Below are 25,608 nucleotides of genomic sequence, written 5' to 3'. Positions count from 1 at the left end.
AATAAGCATAAATTTGGCGAGTCAAAACTCAGGGGCAAGGAGAGTTCAGAACAACCTCTCAAACTGCAATCCCTAAAACAAGGCATGACCCAGGCAGAAAACCAGTCTGTGCAAGAAAATTGTGCCATCGTGAGCAAAGAATGTTTTCAACTTTCTCTTTACCCTGATCATGATAAAACAAGTGTGAGAGAGTAACAGTTGTAACAATAACTACTATTATTGCTAATAATAATAATAATTGCCACTATTCATGGAGTGTTTACTTTGAATTAGGCACTATGGTAAGCACTTCAGCTTTAGCCTTATAATGATTCTATGAAACATACAATATTCTTCATAATCAGATGATTAATCAAAGCTTTAAGAGATTAAATAGCAAAATCAAGAATAAGAGAAATCTGATTTCCAGATGTAGGATCTCAATTCTAGATCTCGTAAGAGCCAAAGCCCGTGCTTTAACTACATCAGTCTGTTGCCTCTCAGCCAATAGGTTTATGAAAGGATTTCCACTCAGCTTATTTCCTGGTTTTTCTGCAATTAGCCAATAGGGCCATCTTAAACAGGTATGCCAAAATCTACTCATGCATTTGTTTCATTTACTCACTATTTATTGAGCACATACTATGTCTCAGAGAGGGGTGCCTGCTTTCAGGAAACATAAAGGTGGCTGAATGAGGAATCATCCTTCATTTGATCTCCCTTCTTTTTTTTTTTTTTTTTAATAACATCCTAATTAGGAGACTTACCCTTACTATATTTCATAGTCAGTTTGACCCAAGAGAAGCTTGATGGTTAAGTTTCAATAACTGGACAAATATGCCATATACTCTCACAATTCCCTGAAATCCCTATTCCTCTCCCTAGGTAACACATTACACTGTCTCCTCTTCCCTTCACAATCTCCAGTGTCCCCACCGTCTCTCTGGCGGCTCCTTTAGACAGAGCGCATCACCGAAGAACAAGAAGCCACCAATGCTCCTTCACCTCCCACAGGTTTCTCAGAACTCTCCAGGCTGCCTGGATAGTTTTAAGGCCCTAGTATTGTGTGGGGGGATGCTGCTGAATTTAGACTTATCTGGCACAAGGAAGAGAGATGCATCCATAGTCGCTGAGGTAGGGATTCTAATGAGCAATAAGGGGATCCTCACATTAATCTGAATATTTCTTCAAAACTTCCTATCAGGCAGCTTCATTCTCTATTATTTGAGCCTACTTCCATCTTTCCCCCCTTCGTTTCACTGATTTGTAATCTTAACTATTTCTGAATCACATTTAAATCATTTTCTTCTCGTATTAAATTCCTGTCACTTAATTTTTAAGACAGGCACATAACATTTTAAAAGCATGAAACTGTATTAACCATTTGCAAATTTTCACATATGAGGGCTCCTGCCAGTATGTGATCTTAAGCCAAAACAAAGTCTAATGTTTAAAAGGACCCTTTTGAAACAGGTTTCAAAAGCAGGGACATTAGGTCTTTAAAAACTTTCTATTTCTGGTTTACACTGACAAAGTATATCCTCCTGCTTTCTCCAAGAAGAAATTACAGTTTGGCAGCAGGTAAGAGGGAGAAAGTTTCTCACACAAATGAGTGGCAAGAAAAAAGTTACTTTATTCTTCCTTTTAGAGGCAAGCAACTTAATGTCATTGATTATATGCGATCTTTGAACATCTAACATGCATAAGGTCTGTAAAAATTTGCTAAATGTTTTTTTTTTTTTCATTTCAACTCATGACTTTCCAAAATCATAGAAAGTAATTTCACAAAAGACTGAGTTTGAGGGACGCCTGGGTGGCTCAACGGTTAAAACGTCTGCCTTCAGCTCAGGGTGTGACCCTGGGGACCCGGGATGGAGTCCCAGGTGGGTCTCCCTGCATGGAGCCTGCTTCTCCCTCTGCCTGTGTCTCTGCCTCTGTGTGTGTGTGTTTCTCACGGATAAACAAATAAAATCTTAAAAGAAAAAAAAAAGAAAAGAAAAAGAAAAAGACTGATCTTGGGGTAACTATGTGAATTAGGAGTACTAAATTAAAGCCAGAGTCAGTTAATCGTAGTTGCAACCTGCGGTAAAATCTTGCTGCTTAGGGCAGCCTGGATGACTCTGCGGATTAGCGCCGCCTTCAGCCCAGGGCGTGACCTGAAGACCCAGGATCGAGTCCCACGTCGGGCTCCCTGCATGGAGCCTGCTTCTCCCTCTGCCTCTCTGTCTCTCATGAATGAATAAACAAATAAAATCTTAAAAAAAAAAAAAAATCTCTCTTCTTAGTTTTTAAACCGATCAGTCCATTTCAGCTCTCTCAGGTCAACGAACCTCTTCCAATGGTTTCCGAATTCATTTCTCGCCACTGCGACTTGAACCAAAAAACCACAGAAATGCTTCTACAGCTAAAATGTAGAAACGAAAAAAAATAAAATAAAAATAAAAAAATAAATAAAAAATAAAAAAATAGTCCCCCGTCGGGGTCCCTGCATGGAGCCTGCTTCTTCTCTCTCTGCCTGTGTCTGCCTCTCTCTCTCTCTCTGTGTCTCTATGAATAAATAAATAAAATCTTAAAAAAATAAAAAAACAAAATAAAAAATAAAATGTAGAAACAAAAAATAAATAAATAAATAAATAAATAAATAAATAAATAAATAAATAAATAATTTTAAAAAGTCCCCCGTCGGGCTCCCTGCATGGAGCCTGCTTCTCCCTCTGCCTGTGTCTCTGCCTCTCTCTCTGTGTCTCTTTGAATAAATAAATAAAATCTTAAAAAAATAAAAAAAAACAAAATAAAAAATAAAATGTAGGAAAAAGAAATAAATAAATAAATAATAATTTAAAAAAAAGTCCCCCGTCGGGCTCCCTGCATGGAGCCTGCTTCTCCCTCTGTGTCTCTGTCCCTATCTCTCTCTCTGTGTCTCTATGAATAAATAATTAAAATCTTAAAAAAAATAAAAATAAAATAAAAAATAAAATGTAGAAACAAAAAATAAATAAATAATAAAAATATAGTCCCACGTCGGGCTCCCTGCATGGAGCCTGCTTCTCCCTCTGCCTGTGTCTCTGTCCCTCTCTCTCTCTCTCTGTGTCTCTATGAATAAATAAATAAAATCGTTAAAAAATAATAAAGTGTAGAAACGCCCTTACTTGACATCTACCTTACTTGTGTCTCATGTTCAAAAAGAACTCAACCCTGCAGGGCGAACGGGGCAAGTCCTAGCCCCGCTGCACGGATGGACAAACTGCAAACTCCTCGTCCAGGGACACAAGGCCAATCCGACAGCAGAACCCGAGGCCGGATCCGGGGCTTGCGGCTTCCAGTCCGGCTGTGCGCGCACCTTGGGGCCGGCTCGGGGGACCCCGCCCGCGCCTTCAGCCTCCGGACGAGCCGTAAGGCAGCCGCCTCACCCGACTTCCGGGGTCCCCAGTCCCACAGCGGGATCCGAGCGGGCGGTGCGCCACGACGCGCAGACCCTCGGCGCCGGGAAGCAAACATCCCGGGGCTGTTGACCCAGGCGGCTCCACGCACCCCGCGGCCTAGAAGTCGCGGCCGCCCAAACCCTCCCGGGTTCGGAGCGCCCTTCGGCCGCCGCCCGCGCCGCGCGCCACGTGAGACGCAGCCCGGCCCCCGAGCGCGCACGCGCGCGCGCGCACCCCGCGGCCCAGCGTCGCGTGATTCGCCGGGGCCGCGCGGGAATAAGCGCCCGCCCGCGCCACTTCCGACGCGGCCTCCTGTTCAGGTTCCGGGGCGCCGGGCAGCTCCCGGGCCTGTGGACCGCGCGCCGCGCCCTCCGGTTCCGGGGGGGGCCGCGCGGCCCGCGGCGGCGGGAATGGAGGAGGCCGGAGCGGGGGAGGCCGAACTGAACTTGTCCCGCCTCACGTTGTCCCCGGAGACGCTGGAGTCGGAGCTGGAGGCGCGGGGCGAGGAGCGGCGCGGGGCCCGCGAGGCGCTGCTGCGGCTGCTCCTGCCTCACAGCCGTCTGGCGTCGCTGCCGCGGGCGCTGGGCAGCGGCTTCCCGCACCTCCAGCTGCTGGACGTGAGCGGCAACGCGTTGACCGCGCTCGGGCCGGAGCTGCTCGCGCTCAGCGGCCTGCGCACGCTGCTGGCCAAGAACAACCGGCTCGGCGGGCCCGGCGCGCTGCCCAAGGGCCTGGCCCGGTCGCCGCTCTGCCGCAGCCTCCAGGTGCTCAACCTCAGCGGCAACTGCTTCCAGGAGGTGCCCGCGTCGTTGCTGCAGCTGCGCGCGCTGCAGACCCTCAGCCTGGGGGGCAACCAGCTGCAGAGCATCCCGGCCGAGATCGAGAACTTGCGGAGGTGAGCGGGGCCCTGCCCCCCCGCCCCAGGGTAGGGAAGCCGGGGGCGGTGTCCCGGAGCCCCGGAGCCCCGAGGCCCCGAGGCCCCGGAGCGCTAGGCCCGCTCTTGGCGCGGTTCCTTGGTCACGTAACCGATGGTCTTGCAGGCTCGCTCCGTGACTCTGGCCGGGAGCGCTGCCCGGCCACCGCGGCGAGCTGTAAAGGAAGGCCCGGGAAGACCGCGAGGCTGGCAGCCTTTGCAGTTGTGCCCTAAGCAGATTTGCGAGGGAGGGTTTGGGAATTTTTTTTTTTTTTTTTTTTTTTTTTTTTTTTTTTTTGGCTTCTTGGGTCCCAGGAAGGGAGAAGTAGGGACTCAAACGTCAATCTGAGGTGGTCACGTCCTTGCCCTGACGCCTTCGGTGGTTGTCCGTGTCTGACAAACAAGGTGCTTGACCAGACCCTGGCTTTCCACTCCGTTTCCCGCTGCCCTCTCTCTCTGTAGCACTAGTAGCAACGACGATTTGTGAAATGCGGGGAGCCCTGCAGTTTACCGACACCTTATGGGCACTTAGGAAATACGTGGTGAATGGATGCAGTCAGTCCCCTTTGCCTGGAAGGCTGCCTGCCCCTGGCAAACTCCTGTTCATCCTCCAGAAGCCATCTCCAGGGTTGTCTGTTTCCTTCCTTTACCGGCTCCCGGACACTGTTGCTTCCTGTGTACCTCATCCATCCTGCCGTTGCATTTACCTTACTGATTAGAATTCCTTGTTCAGAGGTCTGCCTCACCCACGGGATTATTCGGTAAATATATGTTGAATTAAATGGAAGGGGGAAGCAGAGAAGCAGGATAGCCAAACTCTCCTAAAAGTGCTTTAAAAAGTGCTCCGCAGGGATGTGAGAAACAGAGCAAATGTATTGTCCAAAGTGGGGGAAAAAATATTTGTCATCTGCAGTTTTCACATCATACTTTATTGAGTTTTCTGAGCTAGAAAGAGGTAAATCTAGTGAAAAGAACAGCGGCCTGAGAATAAGAACTCTTGGTGTCCCAGCCTTAGGCGAGTCACTTAACATATCCTGACCACAGCGACCTAATCTTGCAAAATGAGGCATTTGGACAAGATGTCCCTTCGTTGACTCATCAGCAAATATTTATGAAGTACTTACCATGTGTCAGTCACTGTCCTAGGTACTGGGGATACAGCAGCGATATGGTTCAGTTCTCATGGAGCTAACATGCTAGACATTAAATAACTAGTTATAAAACCTCATTAGTTTTTTTTTTTAAGATTTTATTTATTCATGAGAGAGAGAGAGGCAGAGACACAGGCCAAGGGAGAAGCAGGCTCCATGCAGGAAGCCTGACGTGGGACTCGATCCCGGGTCTCCAGGATCAGGCCCTGGGCCAAAGGCGGTGCTAAACCACTGAGCCACCCGGGCCGCCCCAAAACCTCATTATTTAATTACAGTTTTTATAAGTTCTGTGAAGACAAATGGAATGCCTTGAAATAACAGAGGGGCCTGACTTAGTTTGGTCCTTGAGCAAATAACATTTGAATTGAGAATGGAGAATTGAGAATTTTGAAGGAAGAATAAGAATTAACAAGGTTAAGGTGGGGTGGGATCAGTCTAGGTAAAAGGAACAGGGCATATAAAAGCCGGAAGGCAAGAGGGACCGAAGGCCAACATTTTGAAAGGAGGACATTGTACTAGAGCACAGTGAGAAAGTGCCCAAGAGGGAAAGTTGGCACATAAAAACGTGGAGCAGTCCCAGGCCATGGCGGATCTTGAAGGCCATGGTAAAGTGTGGATTTCATTCTAGGTACACACGGGAGAGTTTTAAGCACATCTGTCTTGTTGTTGCACAGCAATGGAGTGGGGAGAGGGTGAAGAGAAGAGATTTTGAGGGCTCATTAGAAGGAGTTAATTCTAGAATGAAAGATGATGGTCGCTTATATCTGGGTGGTGGTAGGAGAGATATTAAGAAATAGAAAAGTTGGAAAGAGATTTAGACATAAAATTGAGGGCAGCCCCAGTGGCTCAGCGGTTTAGTGCCGTCTTCAGCCCAGGGCATGATCCTGGAGACCCGGGATCGAGTCCCACATCAGGCTCCCTGCATGGAGCCTGCTTTCCCTCTGCCTGTGTCTCTGCCTTTCTCTCTCTGTGTGTCTCTAATAAATAAATAAAATCTTAAAAAAAACAAACAAAAAAAAACCCAGAAAATTGACAGTCCAGTCCTTGGTTCTAATTTTAAAGTTAAATAATTCCAGCTTTCTCATTTGAGTCTTAATATACTGAGAAGGACCTAGAACAGTTATTTCCATCACATGGGGGGAAAGGTAGGCAAAATCGTATTTATTGAGTACTTACAATACTGTAGGCCCTATAGTAGAGGCTCTGTATACAGCTTTTTAATTCTCACAGTGTTTCTGTGAGATGAGAGAAATGAGAGGTTAAGTTATAAGATACCAAAGCCATCGAGTGGTGGAACTGGATTTGACCTCTGGGGTCTCTGACTTCAAACCCAAGAATTTTCCACTGTGATAGAATAGGGCTAGAACCTAATCCTTCTGACTTCTTTTGCATATGTGATCAGGAGGATTGGTCAAAGCTGTTACCTGGTTGACCTGATTTTCTAGGCTAATAAACTATGCTTTTTGGTCATTGTACCTTTGGCTCCAATTGTATATGGGATCTTTTTTGTCAGCGTTTTCATTTTTCGGTTTTATGCTCCATTTTTCTTTACTAGTAAGAATGAGTAGAGGTTTAGGCCATGCTCCAAATTTAAATTCTAGTTGAATGTAAGCTAAAAGGGTCATATAAAAATACAATCTTAGAAGTATAAACAACCTGGGCAGTGGCCTGATTTCACCTCCTCCCCCTTTTTTTAACAGATGAGGACACTGAGATTTAGTATCAGTCACTTGCTTGAAGCCAGATAGTGGCAATGAGATTCATGTGGTTCATGTTCTTTAAAAGCTTTTGGTGAGTGATAGTATTTGAAAATGATTTGATATGGGGACGCTACCTCAAGAAAAGTACTTCCTTTATCCACAAATGTATGGTTCTTGTCTTTCTGTATATCTCTTCCTGTTTCCTGCCTTTTTGTACAGAGCTGTCTCACTAATTCCATCTCCCTTTAACCAACCGTAATGTAGGACTAATTTATATTTTGTTATTCTTAATGTCATTTTTATTGGGTGGAGGAGCAAAACATTTTCTACTTATATCTGTCTTTAAAGTTATTGGTACTAAGGGCCTCTCTTTTTTCAGTGGGTCATTGGCCCTTGCTACAGAAAAGTCACCTACTTAAATCCCTAGGGATACTTTCCAAGAAGCAAATTTAAGGTTGGTCTATTAATGCTAAACAGAAAGGAAAAGAAGAATTCTATAAATTCTATGAATGAGTTTTGTTTTCAATATTCATCAAACACTAAAAAATAGAATTGTTCTAAGCCAGATGAACAGACATGCAGTGTTGACAATTACACATCACAGGAACTTTTAAACACTACAGTTTTGCTTCAAATTCAATAGTAGTTTGTTTTCTCCTTTCAAAAGCATGTTTGGAAAAAGTAGAGTATGTTTTAGAAATTTAATTCCCCCAAATCATTGAAAGGCTTTAAGTCCCTAGAACTTTGGAAATTATTTGAGTTTCGAAGTGAGAAATAAGCCTGAAAGTGTAAATTTAATACTCTGGTTGTGTACTATGATTAATGATACCCTCAGAGAATTTATATGATTTTGAAATAGCAGACTTTGTTATATTTTAGGACATCAGATAACTCTCTGATAAAGTCACAGTTACTACTAAGGTTTGGCATCCCTTCTGTCTGTATATACTCCAAAGCATTGATAGAAGGAGACATTGCATCAGAGCTGACAATGAATGAGACACTAATTTCTCTTAGTTCTTGGACTTAAGTAGAAAGGACAATATTTGCATTTGCTTCCCTTCACCTTATTTTCTTTTCTCCATCATTAGACTATGTTGCAAATTGTTTTTTTAACTTTTGAAATCTTTATAAAAGGACTCCCAGGATTGTTAAATTTTCCCCCAGATAGTCCTCTCGTTAAAATAGTTCCTTTTCCAGGATAATTTCTGTGATTTGGATTCCAAATGTTCAATTCTATTCTATTCTGTTTTGTTCTGTTCTATTCTAGTAGCTTCCCTCATTGAAAAAGAAAGTTTTCTGAGTAACCAAGCATTAACCATATTTGGTAGGATCAAAAATTCCTGCCCAGGAATCTCCTCCCCCCCCCCCCCCCCCCCATTTAAACCAGTGCTTAGACACTTCTGTGCAGGAGAGAGAATTCACTCTCCTGTCCAAACAGTTGATTTTTGCTACTAGGTAATCTTTGAAAGAGAAAAATATAACATCAGAATTAAAGTTGTCTGCTTACTTTTACTAAGCATTATAGTTCAAGAGAGTGCAACCTTGGAAAGATTTGCATAATCAGGAAAAAAGTATCAGTATATTTTTAAAATGACAAAACTTCAGATTCAGGTTAGCTTTCTAAGTCACTACATAACAGGGATGTCTGAGATTATGAAATACAGATAGAAATTCAACAAATGAAAGAAATTGTACCTGAAAAAATTTATATAATAAGGAACTCTGGAAAGGACTTTAAAGTAGGTATGTTTTCTAACTTCAGAGAGGTAAAGGCAGGAACTTCATCAATGAAACAAGAATAAGTTTAAAAATTTACAGTTTATGAAAACCCCAGTTAGAATTCCTAGAAATGAAAAAATGTAATTATGAACTCAATGTGTTGAATAGTAGACTGAAGTTAGCTGATGAATGAATCATAAGCTAAAAGATCTTACTGGGGCATTCTTCTGGAATGCAGCATAGAAAGATAAAGAAATTGAAAATATGAAAGAAATGTTTCATGTAAAATTGATCCTAAAATTCAAACTGCTGTTTAGTAAGAATTCTAGAAAGAGAATAGAAAAAATGTAGGAAAAGCTGTGTTTGATGTAATAGTAGCTGAGAATTTCCCATAATTAAAGAAAGATTACTCTAAACTGATAGCTAAACTGAAGCATCATAATAAAACTTTAGGACAATAGAGAAAAAAAGACCCTAACAGCTCCTAATAATAAAAAAAAAAAAAAAAACAATTACTGACAAAGGAACAGCAGTAATATTGGCTGTAAAGTAATGGAACAGTACTGGGTAATGGAACAGTTCCTAGTGCTTGAGGAAAAGTAACATCAACCCAGAGTTTTATGCTCAGCCAAGCTGCTACTCAACTGTGAAGGAAAGAGATAAAAACATTGGAGACAGAGGACTCAAAGGTTAACAACCATGGGTCCTTGCTGAAAGAACTTGTTAAATATATACTCCAAGAAAAATGGACTTTAAAAGAAATAGCAAGGTCTTTACTAGCCCAGGCTTGTAGCTCACAGCTTAAAAACAACCTATTTTTGGGTATGAGAACTCATTTTAATAAAATTCAGAATTATAAAGAAAAAGAAATAACAAGTTCCAAAAACAATGGTGAACAAAGAAATTGGTAAAACATATTGATAAATCTGAATAATTATTAATCATAAATTAAATTTATTTTCAGATCAAGATAAAACTAATTCTAAATGATACAGAGAGAAGGACAGAAGGCATGGATGTGTGTTTAGGAGTGAGGGAGAGCAAAGGAAATTGGGGTAACTACTAGCAAGGTAAAAATAGCACCTACAGTTCAAAATAGTAGAGGGGGAATGAGAAGAAAGGAAACTTGAATGAAACAAAAGAAGAGAAGAGAAAAAAGGCATTGAGAAATACCATTGGTAATAGAAAACACAAGTCTAAACTTATCAAAATCAAGTTGCATACTGCTTATAAGAGTTATACTTAAGGGTGTGTGGGTGGCTCAGTTGGTTAAGCACCTGCCTTTGGCTCAGGTCCTGATCCTGGCTGGGGTTCTGGGATCAAGCCCTGCATCTGGCTGTCTGCTCAGCAAGGAGTCTGCTTCTTCCTTTCCTTCTGTGATCTTTCATTCTTTCTCAAATAAATAAGATCTTTTTAAAAAAAAGTTACACTTAAAATAGAAATACCCCAATAAGTTAAAAGCAATGGGATAAAAAAAAAGATGTACCAAGCAAATCTCTACCATTTCACATCTGCCCTACTGCATTAGGCTCCAGTCTGGTCATCCTACTTCCACTCCTCTTACCATACTCCTCTTCCCACCACTTACCAAGCTACTTTACATACAGCAGCAACAGTGATCTTTCTAAAGTGTAAGTCAAGTTACACAACTTTGTTCAAAACCCTTCCTACTTAGGGTAAAATTCAAAATTCTAATTAAAGGGCAGCCCGGGTGGCTCAGCGGTTTAGCACTGCTTTCAGTCCAGGGCCTGATCCTGGAGACCCGAGATCAAGTCCCACGCCAGGCTCCCTGGATGGAGCCTGCTTCTCCCACTCCCTCTGCCTGTGTCTCTGCTTCTCTCTCTCTCTGTGTCTCTCATGAATAAATAAAATATTTTTTTTAAAAAAGAAAGTCAATTGGCTTTAAAAAATTCTAATTAAGGCCCTCTGTGATCTGGCTTTCCCCTGCTACATCTCTGACCACATCTCTCCCACCTCTACCACTCTGATGAACCTACAGCTGGCAACACACCAAGCATTTTCTACTCATTCATTTCATTCAGATTTCTGTTCACAGTGTCATCTAAGAGAACTTTTTCTGACCACCCTGTCTACAATTTCACTTCCATCACCATCTGATTACCACCCCTTTTATAGAGGTAACCTTTAAAGATATCTGATATAATACATACACATTCACTGATTTTTGTCTATCTCACTAGATTGTAAGGTCAAGAACTTGGTCTTATTTATAGTGTGTCCCTGGATTGGTGCCTGGCACATGGTAGGTGCCTAGTTCATATTTGTTAATGAGGCACTTTGTTTGATATTTAATATTATTTCATTTTGAAGAAGAAGGAACTAGGGTGTAACAAGAATAACCGGCCTAAGTACATATACTGATGAATGGTGTATTAAATGAAATAAATACGAACAAAAATAAAACCAGGAGGCAAGATTGATAATTAAAAGAAATAGATTTTAAGGGAAAATAAATTAAAAGGGAAAAAGAGAAATGCTTCTTGTGAATTAAGGAACAGTTCAGCAAGGATTTATCTGCTTCTGTATTTTCAGGGGAAAGAGCAAAACTTGGTAATTATGAAGGGAGGAAGGAAAATTCTGGTTCTGGTGGAAGACTAACCACAAGAGCAAGACAAAATAATAAGTAATGCTATACAAATTTTGAATTGCACAGTTAATAAGTTTCATCCTAGTAGCTCCACATTCATTTTACACATGCAAAATGTGAACAAAAAATAGACCATTCCCTAGGCCACAGAGAAGCAAGATTATGCAGAACGTATATTTAACAACAAAGCTCCCAACAAATTAATAAGACAAAACCATGTAACCTGTGAGAAAAATGGATAAAGAATAGAAAGAGGCAATTCTCTAAAGATATACAAGTGGACAAAAACACTTGTTTTTTGCTAATAAATTCACTAGAATAACTAGAGAACTGCAGATTAAAAAAACAGAATGGTACCATTTTTCACACAAATAGTAAAAGTAATAAAAAAATAATAAATTAAGCAAATGATAGTAAGTGTTGGCAGGGTTATATGGTAAGAAGTACTCTTAATTTGCTAATTGTGGATTTGTAATTAGCTGTAGCTCTGCAGAGTAACGTGGCTTTACCTTTTAACATTATCCTATTTTTTTAACCTTACATCCTAAAATCTTCCCCTAGAGCTCTAATGTGGTGAATCTGGATGGGGCCTGGAATTCATAGCTTTAAAAGTATCCCAGGTAATCCTTACCCTGGGAGTTTCGGTATTAGTTTAGTAGGCTATTTTCTGCCACGTTCAAAAGTGTCTTAAAAGAATCCTAGCGTCTGTTAAGTTAGCGGATTTAGCAGGAAGACAAAAGTAACATAGTAATGGAAAAGATCTGTAGGTATACATTTTCTTTTTTTTTCTTCTTTTTTTTCTGTATGTATATGTTTTAGTAATACTTATATATATTTAAAAATTACATATGTTGTAAGAACTGATTCTGCCACTCCCTGCAAAAACATCTTGGAGAGAGCCTTTCTACAGTCATCACCACAAAAAGTAACAGTACATCTTGGTGCAATGTATGCTATGTCTAAAATGTTGTTAATTTGGTGGAAAGTAAGGTAACTATCTGAAGCTTTAGTTTCATGATAGTGGTCAATTTTACATAATTTATTTAGCTGGCTCCTGAAGAATGCATTTGCTACAGTAAGAACAAAGAAGAAATGTAGAGTTCAGCCATGTTTTTCCACTCTTTTCAGAAAAAGGTTAGTTAGTGGTTGTCCCATTGCCTCATAGTGCATCAAAGCCATGCCTATCAGCACAGAATTCAGGCTTCATATAATCTGGCTTTCCTTCAGCCTTTTCTCTGGGTTCTTCAACAGGAACTGTACTCTTCTGTGTTAAAAGATCTGTCCATTGTCCCATAAAAGCCGTCCCCTCCAACCTCTGAAAGTGTCTTGTTTCCTCCCATCTGCATGAGCTCATAAATTCATGGTCCTGCTGAAGTCACAACACTTTTGCAAAGCCTTCCCAGTCTCAAGTACTGTGTCCTTATCTTACTTCTCTACTTAACTCTATCATTTATGGATTGCTCTGCTTATTTTAATATTTTAATCATAGTATACTTACTTTTGGCCTTGTTTTGTGTTTAGTTATAATGTTGTCTAACAATATTGTGTCTTACCTGCTTACCCGTAATATAAGCTCTCTGAAGATTGCATATTTCTCTAGCGCCTATATAGCATATAGCAGATTCTAAGTAAAATATTTGCTGAATGAATAAATGAAATCTGTTCGTTGTAATAAAGACCTTGGGATGTCTTGTGTGACTTTTGTTTGTTTACATTTTTGTTTTTATTCATTTATTTTTACAGTTTAGAGTGTTTATATCTCGGAGGAAACTTCATCAAAGAAATTCCACCAGAATTAGCAAATCTGCCTTCTCTAAGTTACTTGGTATTATGTGACAACAAAATCCAAAGTGTGCCTCCTCAGCTTTCACAGTGAGTAGTTTCAGGCAGTCTAAGTATACACAGAGATCCTTGCTTAGGAATTTTTGCCTTGCATTCATTCCATGTGTTTTATATGTAGAAGAGAATTAGGCATTCTCAAGGTAAATGATCCATGAGAATTACAGTTCTAAGGTTTGCTGTGAGTTGAATTGCTTATTTTTAACATTACTTTTAAATGCCCTGGTTTACTTCTCAACATATTTGTTTAGCCTGTTTTCTCTAATCAAAAATAGAGTAATTTGGTATAGATTTTCCCAGGTTTTATGGAATTTTATTTTTAATATGAAACATTTCTATCCTGATGAAATAATGTGAAGGATCTTGATTTCTGTTGAATTTTAAATCTTTCTTCTTATAGGTATCTGAATGATAAAGCATGCTAAAAAAAACCTTTAAATCTAGCATTCATATCAGCTTAGCACATCAGAATACTAATTATTCTAGACTCTCTAGGATTCTATGGGCAAATGTCAGTTCATGATATTTACAAGTCTGCACTTGGTCTAGTTTCAGCTTTTTATTTTACTTCTGTTGACCTTAATTGCTCATCCTCAAGGGAAATCAAGTTCTTCACTTAACTTTCTTGGTAGTTAGCTTGCTCGCTGCCATTGATTTTTGTACTGCGTTCATTGTAGATTGCATTCGCTTCGTTCTCTCAGTCTTCACAATAACTTGCTGACATACCTGCCTCGAGAGATTCTCAACCTTGTTCATTTGGAAGAATTGAGTTTGCGAGGAAATCCATTGGTTGTTCGTTTTGTTAGAGATTTAACCTATGACCCTCCAACTCTCCTGGAATTAGCTGCACGGACCATTAAAATTCGAAATATTTCCTACACTCCCTACGATCTTCCTGGGAATCTTCTTAGATACTTGAGTTTAGCCAGCAATTGTCCAAACCCAAAGTGTGGAGGTAAGTTAATTCATTGTATATGTTTCCTATTCATTTAGCTATTTTTTTAAAGACTTTTTATTTATTTATTAGAGACACACACAGTGAGAGAAGCAAAGACACGGGCAGAGGGAGAAGCAGGCTCCATGCAGGGAGCCCGACATGGGACTTGATCCTGGGTTTCCAGGATCACACCCTGGGTCAAAGGCCATGCTAAACCGCTGAGCCACCAGGGCTGCCCTCATTTAGCTATTTTTTATATTGATCTAAATTTTTAATTAGTCATCTAATTAGTCATCTTTCAGAGATGGCTTTTTTAGTCTCAGTTTCCCTCATCCTTTCACCCTTTTATCAGAAAAGTAAGATATTTCTCCCTCTTCTCCCTTTCTCCTTTTTTTTTTTTTAGTACTTTACAATTCATACAGAAGGAAAATAACCAGAAAGTCTCCTCATGTCTTGGAACTGTCATAAGATAGTAGAATAAGGTGGTAAAATTAGAGGGAACACAAAGGAAGCATAAATAGTCCTAACAGTTTAAAAAGAGTTTCCAAAATGTTTGGCCGTCTTTCATATTTATTTGTAGGACATTCTCCTAGACCCACTGTTTGTTCTAAGTATCAGGTACCTTTATAGAGTATGATTCAGGATGTAGGAGAATAGGCTGAATGTATCAATTTTGGAGTGTACTCTAGACTTTTATATTCTTGTAAATCCATGATTCAAAATTTATTGAGTTTAGAGCATCTGGAGAGGATTAAAGAAATGATAGACTATAGGACAGAGTAAAGTAAGAATTCAGAGTACTCTTGGAAATCATAGGAGGGAGAGAGTACATTTGATTAGATCTGGAAAAATGAGCTGATTTCTTGAAGTCTGAGTTGGATTTTGATATGGTAAGTAAGATTTAGGATAGGAAACTTTTCAGTTGGAGAGAGCAAAATTAGACACAATACTAGATGGGGTACAATATCAGAGGAGTTAAATAATGTGGCTCAAATGTACAGTTAGGGAAGTATATGAGAGGAATAAAGGATACATTAAGGCCCAGTTATGAAGGCCTAGAGTGCCAGGATGTATGGGTGGGAGCTGGTGATTGATAGCAGGTCGTTTTATTTTATCTCTTTCATAAATGACTACTTTTTAAAAATCCAACCTAATAGGGGTACAGAAAGGTTTTTACTGTAATAGCAGAAATGTAGTTGCAGGGGAAATTCTGCATAATGATGATCAGAGCCAGATAAGATTTTCCCTGAAAGTCCCATCATGCCTTGAAATTGAAGGTTAAAAGAGAGAAAATGATTTAAATTTCTCAAAGAATATTAAAAAATAGAAAAGACACTTGGTTTAAAAAAGATGATACTCTGGGCCATTTCTGGCTACTCACTCTTAGAAATAGAAGGTGCTGTGCTGTGTCAGATTAGAAGTGCTTAAGCTCTTCACTGTGGCTCTCCTTTCCCAAGCTGACTTTAACATAGATGGGAGACAGCATTCATACCATACCTTATGGCTTAATAATCTATGTCTGATCTCCTCTTTGAATCTATCCTTTTCTAAAAATGGACCTCTACAAGAATTATCTTTTCTTTTTAAAATGCTTTTCTTAATGACTTTTTTTAGTGTACTAATACATCATTTATCTTACAGACAAGTATACTTTAAAAATTATTAGTTTAGGGACACCTGGATGGCTCAGTGGTTGAGCATCTGCCTTCGGCTCAGGTCGTGATCCTGGGGTCCTAGGATCGAGTTCCGCATCAGGCTCCCTGCAGGGAACCTGCTTCTCCCTCTGCCTGTGTCTCTTTCTCTCTCTATGTGTCTCTCATGAATAAATAAATAAAATATTTTTTAAAAATAAAAATTTTTAGTTTAAAAAGCAAGATTATACAGAAATTAAGCCAGTAATGTTTTCCCCCTCAGACTCATTAGCTATTAAATACTAAGTTAAATAAAACTAAACTTTTTTTAAAGATTTATTTATTGATTTTAGATCGAGAGGACACACATTCTTGAGTATGTGGGTTGGGGGAGGTGCAGAGGGAGAGAATCTTTAAGCAGACTCCCTGCCCCACCCCGAACACAGAGGGTGAGGGCAGGGGGAGCTGGATCTCACGACCATGAGATCATGATCTGAGCCGTAATCAGAGTCAGTCTTAACCAACTAAGCCACACAGGTGCCCCAACAAAAGCACATTTATATTCAGAGATTTTTTTTGCCTTTGTAGAGTCTGAGATCCTAGAAATGACAAGACAGTATTGTATCGTTTTTTTCTCATGGTAACTCTATAATACTTTATTACACCCATCTTTTTTTAGAATGTTAACACATTAGGGGGGATTTACCATCAATATTGATTGACCAGTTTATTGCATTTATATACTTTCCTAAATTGTTCAAAATAACATACTATGAAGTCCCCTTTTTAAACTATGGATTATACTGACTACAGGATCAGAAAATTAGAAAGTTAATGAGGGAAGTATTAGGAAAAAGATAAATAGAAATCATGTTTCTCCTTTGCTTGAAGCACATCTTTTTAGTTTAGACCCTTATGTAATACAGAGTAGTTGGTGCCAGAGCAGTCTTAGGGTATACAAAGTTGAGATTGCTCTGCAGAAAGGTGATGGGACCCAGAGTTGTAGATGCTCCGGTTATACTGAACCCTGAGCCACAATGACCTCTGCTTTCCTCTCAGCTCTAGCTGTATTTTTACTTAGTTGAAGGGCCTCAGCTCAGGAGCAGTAAATTAGAAATCAAAAAAGGTAAATACTGTTTCAGTCTACCTAACAATGTATAATTGTGTGAGAATCAAGTGAGATCATTAGTAAAACAACTTTGAAACCTGTAGGTTTAGAACCTGTGGAAATATAAGATGGTATTTTGTTGGGATCCCTGGGTGGTGCAGCGGTTTGGCGCCTGCCTTTGGCCCAGGGCGCGATCCTGGAGACTGGGGATCGAATCCCACGTCGGGCTCCCTGCGTGGAGCCTGCTTCTCCCTCTGCCTGTGTCTCTGCCTCTCCGTCTCTCTCTGTGTGACTGTCATGAATAAATAAATAAAATGTTTAAAAAAAAAAAAAAGATGGTATTTTGTTTCTTTGAATCTTGCCTTCCCAATACATAGAACAGGAGTACTAGAAATCATCTCCTTTCTGCAAATTTTGTGTATGACAACTAATCTTGTAAGATCATTATTAAAGGAGTTTTGTGGAGTTTTTAAAAATATTTTATTTATTTATTTGAGAGAGAGCATGAGAGCACTAGCGGGGGGGGGGGGGGGGGGGAAGGTGCAAAAGGAGAGGGATAAGCAGACTCCCCTGGGGTCATGACCTGAGCCAAAGGCAGATGCTTAACCAACTGAGCCACCCAGGCACCCCTTGTGGGTTTTTTTTTTTTTTTTTTTTCCTAATTTCTTGACTGTAGGGTAGTATCCAGGAGTGGCTTGGGTATGGAAGAAGAACATGTTAGGTATCCTATAATCTCTCCTATAATCAGCCACTGTCCACCAAGTCATCCAGAGAAAACAAGCTAAGTAAACAGTATCCTTTTAATGCTAGCTCCCTTTAAGATAAATCTTATCTGGCCTTCTCTTTGTAGCCAGATTGCCATCCCTAAGACCTTTGGTATTTCTATAAACAGCTATAGAAGTAACTACTGCTTCTGCTTACAATTCACAAAAAAGAAGACTGTATATGACTTTTCTTTAGAATGCTGGAGAAAGAGTTGAAAAAGAAATGGCTCTTTGCTTTGTAATAATTATTTTGTACTTAATTCCTTCTTTTCTCCAGGAGTCTACTTTGACTGCTGTGTCAGACAAATTAAGTTTGTGGACTTCTGTGGGAAGTACCGCCTCCCACTGATGCACTACTTATGTTCTCCAGAATGCTCTTCCCCTTGCAGTTCCGCCTCTCACAGCTCCACATCGCAGAGTGAATCTGACTCGGAGGACGAAGCTAGTGTTGCTGCACACAGAATGCAGAAAGTTCTTCTTGGTTGAAAAGAATGCAGGGTGGTATGAAACAATTAAAAGAACTGAGCAAAGGTGATTAGAAAAAAAGATGGACTTCAAAGTTTACTAGAAACCATATCTTCATCTTGAATCTCCATGAGAGAGCTAGAGATGATGGAAACTATTTTGTATTTCATCTTCACATTCAACAGGAATGAGTCCAGTTCCATGTTTGGATTCTTTGAATATAATTCACTCTGAATAGTGGTTTCAAGTTTAGCTGATTGTTTGCAGTTTTCACTCAAGTTTTGCATGAATCACACAGCATAATGGAGCATTCTGTAGAGCAGTGCTACAATAAACCATGAGTGGTGTAACTTGTGATAGTGGAGATGAAGAAAGAAATGATCAGAGCTGTAATTTTTATCAGAGTTGTCCTTACGTTTAGACTGAAGACTATAACAGGATTAACCTTCCCTTCTTATATTGCCCACATGTCTAGATTACAGAGCTGTTGAGATAAGCTCACAGATATTACATAGGACCTAACCCTTTCTGACCTAACTGGTAAAGTGAGGGATATAATTTTTATGTGGGATTTTAAAACTCTTCAGTAGTGCTCTTTTGTTCTCTATGATTGTTGTTGCCCTTCTGTAATCCAGAATGACTGTTAGAGTGCCTTAATCCTAGCAAGGTTTTAGAAATTTATTCAAGGAATGATGCCAGAGCAGCCTATATAACCTGACATACTATGCAGGACACTTTAAAATATGCTTTAACAGAACTAGATAAACAGCTGTATATCTAACATCAGAGCTCATGGCTAACTTAACTTGTGTTTTTTGTTTAAATATGAAGTAATCCTTGTAAGGAAATAACTTTTACACTAATGGGAAGTAGTGTCTTGATTAATCTTTTCATCATAAGACAGAATGATAGCTTTTGATTTAAGAATCTGTCAGATTTCTTCTAACAAAAGAGATGTATGCTTGGAAAGCTTCTTTGTATCTTGCATTAAAGGAGTAAGAAAATGAGTTTAAAATTTTTAAGTCATACCTGACTCCTTTGCCTGTGTTTTCTGAACTGTAACTTTCTCTACATTTTAAAGAAAAACTAGAAAACCGTTACAGCAAGCCAAGTAAAATTGTGGGCAGCAGTCATTTGTGTAAAGACTTTAAAGCAGTCTTTAAATTGTGTGAAAGAGGATAATTTCCAAAACTAGATTAATCATGTAATACTTTTTGAAAGTAATGTATTGATAACATAAGAAATTTAACTATATCCCTAAAGTGTAGCAGAAAAATATTTCACAAATTGCTATTAGAAATGACCAAATTTTTATTAACTAGTTTGATTTGCAATAAGTATTGAATAATAGTACAATTAGAAGTTGATATTATAAAATAAACAACACATAGTAGGAGTTATTAGATATCCAATAATAAAATGATGTTTTATTGGTAAATGTTACCTATACAGTAATACGCCAGTCAGAAACACATTAAAACATCAGAGGATCTCCCTTCTGACTTCCTGGCATTCACAACTGGGGCACACTATTTCTTAAAAGCAGATTGTTGTATAATAATAATATGTACATATGTTAGGTTTTTGTCATATATTTTTTGTTTTAGAAAAAATATACTGTAGGATAGTTCAAAGTTTATTATGTGTTATTCATGAAACATCATGAGAGTTTCATGACTGCAGTTGTGAAACGCTGCTATAGAGTGAATCCCTTCACTTTGTTATGATGTAATAATATTTTTTTCCTTTTTATTCAGAAATTTTCTAGGTCTATAATAGTAATCTATTATGTTTCTGCTGCCTAGCAAAGTAGTACATGGGTGATTATATCATAAAATGGAAATAATGTAAAGGCTTTGTTTACTTCCACTTGAGCCACAGCAAGCTATGGCTCATACTACAAAATTATGAAAAGTAAAGATGACTTAGGCAGTGCCTAAGTGACAAGCCCAAAATGTTTTGTAACTGATTTAGTTAATACCAATACATAAAATATTTTCATAGAAAATAATGTAATCATAGTAAAATATCCAAAGTGATAGGACCAAATTCTTCTGACTTAAATGCCTCAGTTTACTTCCTAATCCATTACCAGATTGACCTAAGTAACAGCTTGGGTAGCCTTCCAAGAGTTAGTCTTTGTAAAATAAATGGGTAGATATGTAAGTACAATCAAGTACTTCCCAGTTTCCCAGAAAGGTTTACTGATTGATCTTTTATAGATGTAAATAGATCCAACCAGAAATAATTTCTAGCCTTTGCTATATATGCAGATGTATGCCATAATGTACGACAAAATGTTTGTTGTACATGTACATTTGAAAGTCTAAGATCAGTGTGCAATTGTCTTTAGTAACTTTTACTGAAATCTGCATTTCAATTTAGTTCTTTTTTTTTTAATCTTTGACCTAAACTTTTATAAGAGCTGCTAATAATTTCTAAGATTTTCCTTGTTTCTCTTTTCTACCTTCTCTTTTTTTATAACTGGTGATTATAGAAATTAGCCAGAAGATGAGATATAAGGGACTTGATAATTTAGAAACCAGATAGTCAACTCCTGAACCATATAGCTGACTGTGTATTTGAAATGATAGTCTGTCTCTTTAGTTGCTAAGTCACATGTTTGTGTTAAACTAATTAATAAACTTTAATTATTTTTTGAGACTTACAGAATCTGCACTAATTATCATAATGAAATAAGTTTTTGATATTGCTCCAGTTGGATAATTTTAGTGACCAGAACTTCTGTGGATAAAACTACTTAACCACAGCATTAATGTGTTTAGAATGGAGTTCTTCAGTGTTAATATTTGAAATGGAAATGGGTACATTGAACATTCTTAGTAATCTTTATTCCTAGAATACAATTCTCAGTGTCACCAACTCAGTTTGAATAGTCCTAGGATTTTAGGAAATAGGAAGATTAGCTAATACAGTATTTTGCTTCCATAGTGCCAGAGATTGGCTGACCCTAAGGATAAGCTAGCTAAGGTTCTTAGAATTCCTTGCATTTGAATACCAGAGGTAGATCTGAGGGTCACTATTCATATTTTACTTCTAAATGTGTGCCACAGAAGTCTCTTATTCTGAAATTCTTACTGTTTAGAACTTTAAGTTACCAAATTTAAAAGTAAAGATGCATTGTAAACTGTACCTCAAATTCGAGAAATTTTTATATTGATGTAAATAAATGTTAAAGGCAGTCCACACTAGTGCTGTGTAATGCTGCAGACCACTTCTACCAAACACTGTAAATATCAATTTAGGCAAAAGAGAAGAAGGAAAAGGCTGATTGCTGGAGTATTAAATTAAAGAAATCTTTTAAAAGTACCAAAGGGCAGGGAGATTCTCTCTCAGTCACCAGACTCCCAGGGATTTCCTTGAACCAAGAAAGTTCCTTAAAGTAATAGTGAATTGTTTTAAAATCACATGGCCTATTGACTACCATCTGAAAGCCTCTATCACTAAATTTTTTTGGTATCTGCTATTGAGAGATTGTCCACATCCTTCCTTAATGATGGGCCAGCAAGTAAATAGGACTGTCTTGGGATGCCTGGGTGGCTCAGCGGTTAAGCGTCTGCCTTCGGCTCAGGGTGTGATCCTGGAGTCCTGGGATCAAGTCCTACATCAGGTTTTCTGCGTGGAGCCTGCTTCTCCCTCTGCCTATGTCTCTGCCTCCATCTCTCTCTCTTTCTCTCTCTCTCTCTCTCATGAATAAATAAAATCTTTAAAAAAAAAAAAAAAAAAAAAAGGACTGTCTTACAGCCAACCTTGCTCCTTCCAAAGGGAGAAGGTAATACGTCATTAACCTAGAATTTGTGGTACAGCCCTGGTTAATGTTTACTGTGTCACTATCTAAAAAAGAAAAAAATACTAAGCAAATAATTAGTGCAAATAAAGTTTGATCTTTTAAAGCATTTTAGCAGTATTATACCTTAAAAAGTTGTTCTAAAAAGACCCTTTGTAGGGAAAATAACAGTTTTAAAATGTATATATAATTAGTTAAGCTGCATTTATTTAGAAATACCTAATTTTTACTTAACCCCCTTCTTATCCAAAGTAGAGATTTTATTATAGTTAGTATAAATATTACTCCTCATTTAGTCCAAAATAGTCAGCTTTTAAGTTTTGTTGGGTGTTAGTAATAAAGGGTGATGTGCATGTTTTTAGACAACATGATCTGTGATACATAGTTCTGATCCCTCTGTATAGAAAAGTACTTGACTGTCACTGTTTCTGTATTAAGCACTATATTCTTATAACATTAATTTGATGAATTTAATAGCATCCACTTTTGTATTTTCATTATAGTCATGACCTTTTTAAAGACAGCAGTGTCTTCATTTGTGCTAAGAAAGTGTGTGCCTTAAATCCTCCACTGTAGAAAAGTTTGGGGAACTGTGTCGTTTAGTAAGTTGTTTGTGAGATGGTAATGAGCCTTTGCATTTGACTTGAGAGAGAAAGACTGTAAGTGACCTCTGAGGGATTCCTTCCTCTAAAACAGGGCTTAATGTCTGAGTCTAGGGCTTCTGGAGAGGGAATCTCAATTATGCATACTATGGAGAAAGTCAAGCCATAAGGATCAGAGTCCCTTGAAATCAAATCAGTGAAAAGGTATATTCTTTTTTATATTATTTTATAAAGAAAATTTGTCTGGTACCACGAAGGGATGACAGCAGTTCCTAACCAACCTTGTATTACTAGCATTATACAAATATATTACTGTGAGGCCTAGGATATTTTGTGAGTGGTTTTTGTAACACTGGGTTGCAAGGGGCTATGCTTTTAACAATTTTCATGTAAATATCTCCATTTTTTTCTATGTTCCTTGGTTCATATTTGCTAAGAAATGACATAGAAAATAATAGTTCACTAACAACAAATATTGAACACTCACAGGGTAATACTGATTTGGGTGCTACTAGACTTATCTGAGATTTGTCAGTCTCAATTTATCCTAAGGTATAGTATTCAATCTAGTAAATATTAAAATTTATTAGTTTAATGACAGTTATATACCATTGTACCAGGAAGCCATGGTTGGATTAACTAGGTGCATTCACCAGAACTTACTTTCTTTGGCTGTGAATAAATTGGATAAAAACTTTTATTCTAATTTGTGGTTAGAAGAAACCGAGATGAGATTGAAAGTGGTATTGCTGGTACTACAAAAATATTACTAAATTGGTTAATTCTTCTGTTTACAACTGATGTTTTAAGAGAATCCTTTTATTAAATAGTCGGCATTGATGTGGTCATTAATGTGATGTAATATATGTTATTGAGAAGGAATATTAACTTCAACAATAACTTTACAACAGTACAATCATGGAGAGACCTGTGTGCCTGCAACTGGTGTTTGTTGCATTTCTGAGCCCACTTGTATTCATGAGAAACAAAAATATTATTGAATATTGTAAGCTACCAGTATTTTAACATTTTATGAAAAGTTTGGGACTTTATCAACAGAGGATATTGAAAATATATGTACTTTTACTTTAGTCAAATTATTTTTCATTGTCTGACCTCTTAGTTTTATGTATTTGAAATCTTATGAATTAGGGATATCTATATAAGCATATAGATATATAGATATTTAAAACATAATGATAATGTAATTCAGCAACATGATTCAACAATTAAATTTTCTTTTCAGGACAAGATATAGTTAAGTGCATCAAATTTATAAGTTACTTTGATGGTAAATGCTCTAAAAAAATATTTAAGCTACTTCAATTCTGTACCTCCATTTTCCCCACAGGACACACAAAATGTGATGTTATATTAACCCTCTGTGTGAATTTTGCCTTATTAAACATCGTGCCTTATTTTATTAAAAGTACGTTCTTGGAACTTGATTCTGTATTCTGGAAAAGTAACACTATTTTAACAATTGAATTTATTTTTAAAAAATCTAAAATCCTTATAATGTTGGTATTTGCCTGATTACTTGCTGTACCACAGCTTATCATTTGTTCAGTTTCTTCACTACATGAATACATACATTAGGCATGTATTAGCATTTACTCTCTTGCTAGCTACAAAGGATAAAAGATGAATTAGGTGCCTTTCTACCACAGTTCCTTCTGCATCCACAGTCTTTTTTTTTTTAATTTATTTTTTATTGGTGTTCAATTTACTAACATACAGAATAACCCCCAGTGCCCGTCACCCATTCACTCCCACCCCCCGCCCTCCTCCCCTTCTACCACCCCTAGTTCGTTTCCCAGAGTTAGCAGTCTTTACGTTCTGTCTCCCTTTCTGATATTTCCCACACATTTCTTCTCCCTTCCCTTATATTCCCTTTCACTATTATTTATATTCCCCAAATGAATGAGAACATATAATGTTTGTCCTTCTCCGACTGACTTACTTCACTCAGCATAATAGCCTCCAGTTCCATCCACGTTGAAGCAAATGGTGGGTATTTGTCATTTCTAATAGGCTGAGTAATATTCCATTGTATACATAAACCACATCTTCTTTATCCATTCATCTTTCGTTGGACACCGAGGCTCCTTCCACAGTTTGGCTATCGTGGCCATTGCTGCTATAAACATCGGGGTGCAGGTGTCCCGGCGTTTCATTGCATTTGTATCTTTGGGGTAAATCCCCAACAGTGCAATTGCTGGGTGGTAGGGCAGGTCTATTTTTAACTCTTTGAGGAACCTCCACACAGTTTTCCAGAGTGGCTGCACCAGTTCACATTCCCACCAACAGTGTATGAGGGTTCCCTTTTCTCCGCATCCTCTCCAACATTTGTTGTTTCCTGCCTTGTTAATTTTCCCCATTCTCACTGGTGTGAGGTGGTATCTCATTGTGGTTTTGATTTGTATTTCCCTGATGGCAAGTGATGCAGAGCATTTTCTCATATGCATGTTGGCCATGTCTATGTCTTCCTCTGTGAGATTTCTGTTCATGTCTTTTGCCCATTTCATGATTGGATTGTTTGTTTCTTTGGTGTTGAGTTTAATAAGTTCTTTATAGATCTTGGAAACTAGCCCTTTATGCATCCACAGTCTTAACCAGACTTCTGGATGCATGCTTTAGTAAGAAGTTAGTGAAGTCATTTTTCTAATGAAGTTCAGGTACTTAATTGATCAAACAATCTTTTTTTTTTTTTAATTATGATAGTCACAGAGAGGGGGGGCGCAGACATAGGCAGAGGCAGAAGCAGGCTCCATGCACCAGGAGCCCAACGTGGGATTCGATCCTGGGTCTCCAGGATCGCGCCCTGGGCCAAAGGCAGGCGCCAAACCACTGCGCCACCCAGGGATCCCTTGATCAAACAATCTTAACACAAAGTAGTTGAGTGCTGACTGGCCACACTAATACAACAGTATTTAGTATAGTTTTTTATTGTCATTAT

The 25,608-nt window shown here is 38.6% G+C and overlaps 1 protein-coding gene across 3 annotated transcripts; it reads left to right on the top strand.

Moving 5' to 3' along the window:
* Window positions 1-3,687: 3,687 nt before the first annotated feature.
* Window positions 3,688-24,097, top strand: LRRC58 (leucine rich repeat containing 58). 3 transcript variants are annotated; one of them, XM_049105296.1, is made up of 5 exons: window positions 3,688-4,296; window positions 4,929-5,075; window positions 13,239-13,367; window positions 14,012-14,289; window positions 18,052-24,097. In XM_049105296.1, the coding sequence occupies exons 1-5, from the start codon at window positions 3,812-3,814 to the stop codon at window positions 18,258-18,260; spliced, it is 1,248 nt and encodes a 415-aa protein (XP_048961253.1). In that variant the 5' UTR covers window positions 3,688-3,811; the 3' UTR covers window positions 18,261-24,097. The 3 variants fall into 3 exon arrangements, with proteins under 3 accessions (XP_048961253.1, XP_048961254.1, XP_025331924.1); XM_049105297.1 differs by having other exon boundaries at window positions 3,689-4,296; window positions 5,034-5,075; XM_025476139.3 differs by lacking the exon at window positions 4,929-5,075 and having other exon boundaries at window positions 3,690-4,296.
* The last annotated feature ends 1,511 nt before the right edge of the window (window positions 24,098-25,608 follow it).

This window comes from Canis lupus, chromosome 33 (assembly GCF_003254725.2).
Source record: "Canis lupus dingo isolate Sandy chromosome 33, ASM325472v2, whole genome shotgun sequence".
Taxonomy (NCBI): domain Eukaryota; kingdom Metazoa; phylum Chordata; class Mammalia; order Carnivora; family Canidae; genus Canis; species Canis lupus.
This window is presented reverse-complemented; position numbering and strand designations above follow the sequence as displayed.